Here is an 11139-nt window from a genome sequence, read left to right as displayed (position 1 = left end):
ACAGCACAACTTTTAAACCCTTCATCTGATTGTTAGAATAGGAATCATATTGTCTAATGGCTGACATTATGTAATATATTAAAGTGCATGAAGGGAGAAAGTAATTGTCTAATGGCTGTAAATGTTGATACCTTAAAAGCTTACTCCACTCAACTGCTCAATAGAACTTTCAAGTATATAGGAAGTATATGCATGAATTAATGTGAGGTAATTGCAAGGGAAGATTATCAAACTCCAAGATTTAATGCAATTACCTTTGAAGCAGGGGCTTATTAGGTGAGCAATACAAGCTTATTTGTGCCTCTTGTTTTCTAATGAAAAAAAAACGGTATGAATGTAGTTCCTTAGTTAAACTAACCTATCAATTCTTCATGCATAAGCTTAATCAATGGCTGATAGAAACAAACTTTTCTACTATTTCAATCAGATAACACATGTTTATCAATCAAGGACATTGTGACTGACCTTTCCAAGTTCATATTTTGTCCTGAAAAATAGCCTAGCCTTTCATGATACCTTTTCCTCATCTTAAACACCCTAGAGGATCAGCAACTGAACAGGAAACTCTGCTATCAAGATTCAATGAAACAACATACAAACCTCAGATAGCATCAACATGGATAAAAGTTTAATGTAAATCATACCACAGATAACCATATCTTTATTCAAAATATCATATACAAAACAATAGCACTATAAACATGATTTAAGCTGAGGCTCCTCATGTTGAAACATATCTGATATTTTCAAATCACATTATCAATAATAAATGCCCAATTTTTCACTTTGTTCGTCTTCTAATATTATTGGCAAGTTTTAAAATTTGATAATTGTGATCACAACTAAACATTTGTTAGAACAATAAAGATAATTTTCAAAATGTTTTCGTAATATAAATGAATATAAATTCATAATCATCATCATGTTAACATACTGAAACATCACACAATCATATAACAGATATTGCACTTGTGTTTCATTAATTACATGAGATGGTACATAACTTAAACAGGACTACCAATCGCATGCCGTAGCTGCATTTCAAAAAGATCACTAGCCCGTCTATTACTGTCAATATCCTTCCGAAACTTATCAAGTTCATCAGTAATTAATGGCTCACTAAAACTACTTGTCAATATATTATCCCCATCCATTGATTTATCTTGTGAATCAAAAACACTCCATGGAGGAAGTCCTGACATATCCGGGATTGTTGTACTGTTTATATCCTCTCCAAACAAAGCATTTTTTAGAAACTGTTCATATTTTTCTGAGTTCTTTTGCTCTTTTTTAAGATCTGCTTTCAATGATGTTGACACCTTACGAGTAGATTGAACACATTCGGGTTCAATATCTAGGACAATACAGGCATTGTTCTTATTCTGAGTTATATCTGCTGCATCTAAGAGACAACTCTGTTCTGATTTCTTGGCCTTTGATTTAGTTTTGGCTGTTTGCATTGATGTCCTCATGGATGTTGATACTATAAATAAAATAACATACAGGAAATGTATTTTTTTCGTAAACAAAAGTTTAAATATGTACCAGTATATTCAAATACTCAAGATATCAAGTCTGTTTTAAATAATAATGTGTTCATCCTGTGCCCTTTTAAGAGCTAGCTTAGGTGTATTATTTATTTACTTTATACTAAACATTTAAAAGAATTCAATGCAGCTCGATATAACCAGAGGTTAAAACTGTTACTGGTGGGGGAAAGAATGGACTCTTTTATCAAGCTTGATACAGCCATGAATTGTGATTAAATTGTGGATTAAATTCTTGACAAATCTTAGGTTTCTGAAACAGAATGAATGTGGTCGTAGAATTCAAAACTTCTAATTCACTTATTATGGCCCAAAATCCAAAATCGAAATAAAAATTTAGATTTAGCACTTCTGAGAACCCCAAGCATTATTTTTTTATGAAATGATAAGTTTTATTTTGAACCCATATCACACCAATCAGGAAAAAGGACCAAAAATTAGATGAAGGGTATACAAAGAACCTAAGTGCTCAAGACTTTACATCAAAACTCCACCAAAGTTTGTCAAGGAATAAGCAAGTTTTTTTAAAATATTTGTTGTGTCCCCTTTTGGTCCTTAATTCCTAAATGGGCTACAAACCCCAAAATCAAATAGTGTCTTTTAATGGTAAGTAAACAAACCACTGATATCCCTCACTGATTCCATATATCTCCAGATATCTGGTGGTCTGTACATATTCAACTCTTTCTTCATAAAAACAGCCAAAAGCTCAAATTCCTACAGTTAGAAATAATTCAATGCAACCATCTAATTTAAAACATTATATAACAAAACAGCATAGTGTCAATATGAGATCACTCAAACATAGTTAATAGAATTTTATCCATCATCTAAGTAAAGAACCTCTCAATGTCCAAAAACACAGATGTTTGGCGTTTATTAGTTCTTTGTTTCTGCAATATACTTAAATAACGTGAATGGATAAGGTGAAAGTGTCAAAGGGATAACAACCCGACTAGGATATACAAGAGGCTCCAAGGAGCCTGAATGACTCACCTGATTGAATTTTGCCTTTCAAGGGCAATAAAATAAACAAGAAGTTGTCCAACAATTTTGACCTCAAGAAAACTTTGATAGGACTTACCATAAGGATCATTTAAGCAAATGAAAGTCTAAATCTATTATAGTTTTCAAGACATTGGCTGAAAGCTTGAAAAAAATCTGTCATTTTCTCCTGTCAAGGTCAATAACTCTAAAAAGATGGCATCTGACAACTTTCATGCCTGAAGACTTTTGTAGTCCTAAGTATAAGGATGGTTTCAGCTATTGAAAGAATTTGGCTAAACCTAAAGGATTTGGAGATATATGCAAAAAACTGTCTGATCCCTATGTTCTATTTTTAGTAACAGCGGACATGTCTTTCCACAGATCAAAAAAACCCATTACAGTTCTATGCAGGATACCCCAAGGCACACTTACACCGAGTTTTGTTTAAATTGGTAAAATAGTGTCAGAGGAGAAGATTTTTGAAAGAAATAATATCAAAGATAGCAAAAAACTTTGCAAAAGGGCAATAACTCCAACATGGCTTAATAAATTAAAATGAAAAATTGACCGCAGATAGGTCTCATCATGCTGAACACTTTCACCCAATCTCAAAATTTAGCTAAACCTAATGGTATTGGAGATATATGTGAAAAACTACTGTCTGACCCCTATGTTCTATTTTTAGTATCAGTGGCCATGTTTTTTTTTGACGGATCAAAAATCCCCACATCAGTTCTATGCATGATACCCCAAGAAACATTCATACTAAGTTTGGTTCCAATTGGTCAAGTAGTGTCCGAGAAGATTTTTGAAAGAAATAACATTAAAAATAGCAAAAAAACGTCGAAAAAAGGCAATAACTCCAAAATGCCTGAACAGATTAAAATAAAAATTTGACCACAGATAGATCTCATCATGCTGAACAGTTTTACCCTCATGTCAGAATTTGGCTAAACCTAACAGTTTTGGAGATACATGCGAAAAACTACTGTCTGACTGCTATGTTCTATTTTTAGTAGTGGCAGCCATATTTTTTCGACAGATCAAAAATCCCCACATTAGTTCTATGCAGGATACCCCAAAGAACATTCATACCAAGTTTGGTTACAATTGGTCAAGTAGTTTCAGAGGAGAAGAGTTTTGAAAAATTGTTAACGACGACAACGATGACGACGGATGCCAAGTCATCTATTGAGGCAATAGCTCACATGGGCTTAGACCAGGTGAGCTAAAAATGTCAGCTCAAAGCCACCCATTAGTTTATTGCTTCATATTGAGTAAAAGTTGAATAATGCAAAATATCAACTCAAGTTTTTTATATTCAAGATCATAACAAATGAGCCTTGAAAAGTGTTATGATGTCAAAATTAACTAAAGCCAGTTGAAATTTTGTAATATTTAACTTTCACAAATTATCAAACCCTTTTCTCTATGATTCCTTTGGAAAATATTACCCACTAGACATTTAGCATCTGTCATGGCCTAATTTCTAGTGATTGCACATTAATGAAGTCAACAATGGTGTCAGAAGAACAATGCTAGAAATGTCAATACAACACTTTTGACCAATCAGGCTTTATAGAAAATGAGTAACAACCACACAACATCGAACCTCATTAGGGGATTTTTCATATCACATCATCCATGCTCTGATATCGCAAATCTCTAGCCATTGAAGAAGTAGATAAAATGACCAAATCATAGAGAAAAATAATGAGAGGATTCAATTTTGTAGGGGGCCTTATCTATGAATAAATAGTTCAGAAATCTTTTTGACCTCATCTAACTGGGGATCTTGAAAGATGGTTGCTGACATCTTGAAATCTATACAGGAAATGATGATATCAGTCCAGGGGATATTCTCATGTGATGGTTCACATCTGGTTTCCTTCTCCAGTAGATAACAAATATCCCTAAAATCTTCCTCTGTCCTTTTCAGTATCAGTCTTATCCTAAAACAAGAAAATATATAATTTCTGCCATGGCTAGATAATAAGCACAGGTAAAGTTTAATAACAAATTTCATGTTATAGATGTATAGTAAAACAGTGAAATGAAATTTTAAGTAAACAAAGTCTCTATTTAACCTAACATTATTTTGTCATTCTATCTTACATAATTTGAATTAGAAAATATAAAATGACCTGCATTGACTGTACTACTTGTAGGACAAATGTGTTAATAATGCACATTTTTAATATCATAATGAAATTTAATTCTAACTACAGCAAACATCAAATAAACAAAACATAGTTAACACCCAGTAAACACCATGTTGATCAGATTCTGCTACTACTCCAGTAAAGAGATTTAGGTTTCACTCCAGTAAACATTATGTTTATGCATTAGCAAGACATGTCATAAACATTGTACAACCCATAATGCTGAAGCTGAATTCCAAATTTCAAATTATTACCATGAAAGTTTTCCCAAGCTTTAGGTAATGACAATTGGTGGAACATTTATATATGCACAGCTGAAAATCTTACCCGAAGACAAATTCATAAAAAGAACTCTCAGAACTGAACTGTTACTTACTTAGATGACAGATCAATCTTAGGTTGCCCATCACATTCATCTATTACTTTGTCTATGTATGCCCATAATACTTCACAAATATCAGACCAATCATCTTTCTCAAAATCCCCATTTAGAAACCATGGCAACTGTAAAGCTTTTATCAACTGAGACACATAGTCAATGTGATCTTCAGTATTCCAATGAGAAGGAGCCAAATCTAAAGAATAATGTATGACAAAGTTAAATACCTTTGTAAAAAAAAATTACCATATTTTAAATAGATGACATTATAACAAAATTGTGCATATGGTCAACCTTATGGTTTGCAATTATTAATGAACCAATTATTCATTAAATCAAATATACAATATATTGATGTTCTTTTACTCATGTTTATTTATGGTAAAAATACATTTTAGATTTAAACAAAATATTGTAAAAAGACTATAGAATAATGAGTAATCATGTGAAGTCTATTGTCAACGTAACAATAGCAGAGAAAAAAGCTAAAGTAGAAATTCTAATATGACATGCTTCAAAGTTATTTAGATCACATGGTAAAAAAAGTGATAAACACATGACATACATTTTGTGCAACACATGGGCTGTGTCTATTCAAAAATATGAATAAACTAGTCCTATCAGAATCCAAATAAATCATAGAAACTCCATCTTATCATTGTTTTACCACCGGCTATGTCATTATTTAACCCTTCACTATTGCTTGGGGTAAAACAATGATCAAATGTTTTTTCCCTGATTCGTTTCCTATGTTTGGTCAAACACAGTAGATAAATTTAGCTTAACAGATAAATTTCATTTTAGAACAGAGATGAAATATTGAGTTACATGGTAAATGCATGTATGTTTGAATCAGAATGAGATAGAATAATATAATACCAGTAAGTGTTCTTTTTCTTTATAATTTGCTTTTGTTTTATACTAGTCTTTTTTTCTAAATTCAGTAGTTGGCTTTGGAAAAACATTACCATGCTGAAGGGACATAAATATTTCTTCTTACTGTTCCTGGTATCTACACCATTTTGACAAAACTGTTTTACAATCATTCAACAAATTTAAGTCAAAAAGTTTTAAATATTTCTAAGAACACCATATAAACAGGATAGAATGATATTACAATAAAAAGCTTTGCAGAGCCCAGCATGATATGACCGTAGTGTTTGAACCCTGAACAATTTGGGAAAGTGTGGAAATAGTATTGAATTTTGACACACTTAAGCACAGGGACTTACAATGTATTATGGACATGACAACTGTTTTGGACACTATACTGCACAAAATTTTAAATTCAAATAAAAAGTTTCAAAATCAGACCAAAAATAAAGACGTCAATTTTTTAGGGTGTGGTCCCTTATGACCCCTTATAACTTGAAAACTATAAAAGATACATGAAATCCGATTGAAAAATGCAGGCAGGAATTTTCATAAGTAATCCAATAATTGTGGGGGTCCCTTTGACCCCTTAAGACTCAAAAACAAAGATACAGTCCAAAATGCATCAAATCTGCTAGATACATTTGTTAACTAGAATTAAATCAGGAACACAAAAAGGAGTAGCCAAAATCGGAAGAAAAACAAACATTCTACATGGGTTTTAATACAACACCTATTTTTACCCTTTTTGGCCCCTTATTCTAAAATAGCAGGCCATAAACTCAAATTACGTAGATACCTTCCTTTAAAGGTTAGTAAAATCATATCAAAATTTCATAACAATTGGTCAACCACAACTAAAGTTATCACACGAAAACCAATTGTCTACAAAGACAGCCTTACCAATATACAACTGAAAATTTTTTGTGATCTTATAAAAATGAATTGGCAAAAGGCTCACTAATCATGAAATATACTTAGGTAACTAGATTTTTCATATCATTACGTACTAAAGTCAAGGTTTTTGGTGGAGAAAAACTCAGAAACTGGCCACGATTGCTCAACAGTCAATGTTGATCTCAGAACTCGGTCCAGATGACTAATCACGTAATTATAAAGCTGTACTAATTCCTCTGGTTGCTGAAATCCAAACACAAAAATACATTTTACGTGATATTTCAAAACGATGAACTGACCATAACTAACAAGTGATATTAGATGTACAGAGATTAAAATGCCTCACAAGATGCAGCTTAATATGATCTGAGGTTAAACCCTGAACAGTTTTGGGACAAGTATGGACACAACATTCAAGTTGAATACAGGTGGTTTACAGAAATATACTACACATCTCATCTGTCAATGAACAATGTAAGCACTGTTTGATTTTTGGTTTTTAGTCTTTTTTTAAATGGTCTTAGGGTAAAAATCTAAACTTGTTGTATCAAAACTTTCCATTTGTGATAAGGAACACTGTATAACAACTTCAAAAGAACCAATTAACATTCCTTCATTGATTGTTGTATAAAGCAGAAAAAATGTTGTTGGTCCTTTTTAGGCCCCAAATTTCCAAACCCTTTGGGCAGAACCCCAAAACCAATACCAACTTTCTTTTTGTCGGGTGTTTCTAGAAAAGCAGGGTACACCTGGTCCATGCTCCAAGTTTTTAGAGGAGTCCAAGGTGCCCGTTTACTTCTATTGCTTTGTACATATTATTTGGTTATTTTATGTTCCTTGTTGTGTGTCTGTTTTTTTCTGTCTGTTCTTTGACCCTGGTTTACATTCTTTTGATTTCTGCTAGAATATTGGTTCCCTAGATTACTCTTTCAAAGAGATCCATACACTTTTACTCAAGTAATTATGTAGAAAACAGAAAATGTTTTAGCCCTTTTTGCCCCTCATTCCCAAAAGATGACGGACACATGCCTATTTGATTGTTAGTATAAAAATGTATATTTTCAAAGAAAAAACAAGGTAGAACCTTCTTTTTAAAGTTATTATCTGGTTCAGCAAAATAATTTTGATGTAAGTACTCAAATAGCAATTTTCTGAGTGTCAAAATCAAAGATTGCATCTGGCAGTAATCTTATTCAATCTGATGGAATTATAACAACTAAAATAGAATTCTTTCATAATTCGTTCTACATGTACCCAAAAATATTGTTATGATTTATTTAAGCAAAATGAGACCTTTTAAGCACATTTCTAAAGTTTATACAACTACACGACAGTAATAATTGACCAAACCTGATGTAAAAATCCATTCTGTTTCCTTAATTTCAGATTCTCTAATACAGGTTCAAAGAACTTTTCTGTTAGGAAGTCATCTATGTAATCTCTCAGTAACTTAACAGTAATATCTGGCTGGATGGGATATCCTTGAGCTAACCACTGAACACATTCAGTTAACTAAAACATAAATGTAGGTGTTTATGTAAAATTCTTGTAACAAGACAAAACACTACTCTTTACAAATTAAAACCATAGTATTAACCATTTACACCTTAATAAAGAAAACACTTAGAAATCTGTAAAATTATATGTACTAAGATTATTTTTTTGTTTATATTACTATCACTTTTTTATGACATTCTCACAAAAGATTAATGATGAATAGGTGAATTCCTAATGTAAATTTAAACATGATGTAATACCTGCTGAGATACATCTGGATGTTCTACATTGAGATACCCATCCTTCTGTCGATCTATCATCTGTAGAAAGACAGAGGAAATCAGTCCATCATCTATGCACTGAGGTAAATCCAAGCAGTAATTAATTATTTCAGAATACTCTTCATCTGGCATCATCGGTGCTATGATGACCAGAGGTATGGCTGGCTGTGACTCCAGCTGAAGAAAGCTCTGAAATCTTCTTCTAGCATCGTCCCAATATCTCTACAGAAACAAAGTAATACTCATAAATTGCTTTACCTTAACATCTTTTTTTTCAAATGAAGGTCTTTGCACATTTCAAAAATACAGGAGTACAATGATTATTCATTGAAGAAAGCTTAATAAGAAAAGATAATATTAAAACTTAGTTAATACCCTTTTCATCAACAATCAATATCCACAATGAAATTCAATCCTGAGAGCAATTAATAAGACAAATGGTATTAAAGCATTTATACTTACAGAAGATAAGTTGGGTGTCATCCCTGGTGGCAATACAAAGATAAACCCACTGACTCCAAGAAAGTCATTGTGACTTGCATCCTCATCACTGACTGTCCTAATACACACAGCTAAATCTTCTACTCTATTGCTATGGTTAAAGGGTAGTTTGGTTCTGTATAAACTCAGCATATTCTAAAGAAAACAATAATTACAAGAAAAATTGCTAGCAATATTCATGCACCCCTTCCCCCACCCCTACCCCCACCCCTCTATTTGGTAACATGCACATTTTGACCTCCATATTGTTTTGAATCAAATCTAAAATAGGAAGTGCACAATGAGAACATGTAATAAGTTTTCTGTAAAAGTTTTATTCCATTCCATTTACAGGTGTAGAAAGATAAACGGATAAGAGATGGGTGACCCTTGTCCTCATATTCACAAATGACGAAGTCCATAATTTGAAATTTGAATTGGATAAAAATCTAAAATAGGAGGTGCACAATGGGAACCTATTATAAATATTGTGTGAAAGTTTCATTCAATTCCATCCAGTATTGTTGGAGGAGTAACGGCTAAGAGATGGGCCCTTCTAATCCCCATAAATATTATAGAATGACAAAGTTCATGTTTTGCTTTGTAAAATCCCCACATTGATTTGGATCAAAATCTAAAATAGGAGGTGCACAATTGGAACATGTAATAAAGATTATGTGGTTTCATTTAATTCCATTCAGTGGTGTAGGAGGAGTAACAGAAAAGAGATGGGTCCACCCTGCGTAACAGAAAGAAGAACGGCTGGAAGGACAGACGGACAACCCTAACACTATAATATATGCTCCACTTTGAAAGTTGTAAGTGGGGGAATAATTAGTATCACAGCTAACTGATTTTCAAAATGACAGTCTGTCAAAAGCAAAAGTATCAGAGAAAGCAAAATTGTAAGACTAACTGACAAGGTTTGTTTTCATATTGCAATACATAAATTTTGACTTAGTTCATGGTAGATATCAGAAATCTAAATCAAATTGAAAATTTCAAAAAAGAAAAAAAGGAGTTGTCTAGTGATTAAGAGAGCAAAAACCCAAAAAAATGTTTTCCCCAAAAATAAGCTTTGGAGTGGATGTACTGAACTGAAAATTTTCAATCAACTGTCCATGTAATAGATTAAAATATTTGCCAATATGGTTGGTTTTTTGTGTGATTGTCTATGAAATCTAATTGGTTGATAGCAATGTTGTGACTTTTCTTACATTATTCTTCAGTGACAACTGGTTAAATCATGGATCAACAATCGCTAGAATTTCTACCATGGTCGATGCAGAAGGTCAAGCTGTCAAATATTTTAAATGAATCATAGAGAAAAAGGTTTTATCGCCAAAACCCATTTGTTATGAGACAAAGAGTTGATATTTTGCAATTTTCAACTTCTCCCATTATGAAACCTCTAATTAAAGTTTTTTTTCCCTTTCAATTGAAAATGACAATTGTCTCTGACGGCAGACAAACTATATTGGTCACAGTATATTCATCTAAAATCTTTCAAATTTGTACTTAAACAAAAGACAAACCTTGTTCTGAGATTGCGATGCCTCATCTCTTCCCTTTGTGAACTTAGACCTCAACCATTTATTAAGAAGCTCTGTAACTGCTCTGTTGTCACCTGAGGGACAACATCCAGTATCAGGTAAAGATAGTACTAACTTCCAGTAGAAAGACTTAGATCTACATCCTATGGTAGTAAAAAGAAACATTTAATACTGCATACAAAGTAAGAATGTTATTTACATAACTAAATTTCAAAATACATGTACTGTGAAAGTAACTATTATTAGTGGGTACCATTTTTTAGTGGTTTAGAGAACAATTATCAGTTCGTAGACTCTTGAATTCGTGGATTTGATGACTCCATCATACACATCAATAGGAAATTTCCTCTTTGTTGGGAACCAAATTTCATGGTTTACCAGGCCCACAAAAACTGGTACCCCACTAACAATAATACTTTCACAGTAATTTACAGAGCATCACTTTCTGCAAACAACTAAGTTTTTTGTTCCTTTATATTTCTA

General features: G+C 32.5%; 1 protein-coding gene across 1 annotated transcript in view; it reads right to left on the bottom strand.

Moving 5' to 3' along the window:
* Positions 1-645: 645 nt before the first annotated feature.
* Positions 646-11139, bottom strand: part of LOC148627568 (germinal-center associated nuclear protein-like) — a 32800-nt gene continuing 22306 nt past the window's right edge. Inside the window, exons 25-33 of the mRNA XM_088574896.1 lie at positions 10639-10799; positions 9086-9259; positions 8603-8845; positions 8196-8357; positions 6959-7088; positions 5073-5271; positions 4312-4486; positions 2168-2264; positions 646-1483 (exon numbers count right to left, since the gene is read on the bottom strand). Of these exons, the coding sequence (XP_088431022.1) occupies positions 1005-1483; positions 2168-2264; positions 4312-4486; positions 5073-5271; positions 6959-7088; positions 8196-8357; positions 8603-8845; positions 9086-9259; positions 10639-10799 (1820 nt within the window). The 3' untranslated portion in view covers positions 646-1004. The remainder of the gene's footprint in view (positions 1484-2167; positions 2265-4311; positions 4487-5072; positions 5272-6958; positions 7089-8195; positions 8358-8602; positions 8846-9085; positions 9260-10638; positions 10800-11139) is intronic.

The sequence above is a fragment of the Perna viridis genome, chromosome 1 (genome assembly GCF_037379345.1).
Source record: "Perna viridis isolate PV_CMFRI_1.1 ecotype Kerala chromosome 1, ASM3737934v1, whole genome shotgun sequence".
NCBI lineage: Eukaryota > Metazoa > Mollusca > Bivalvia > Mytilida > Mytilidae > Perna > Perna viridis.
This window is presented reverse-complemented; position numbering and strand designations above follow the sequence as displayed.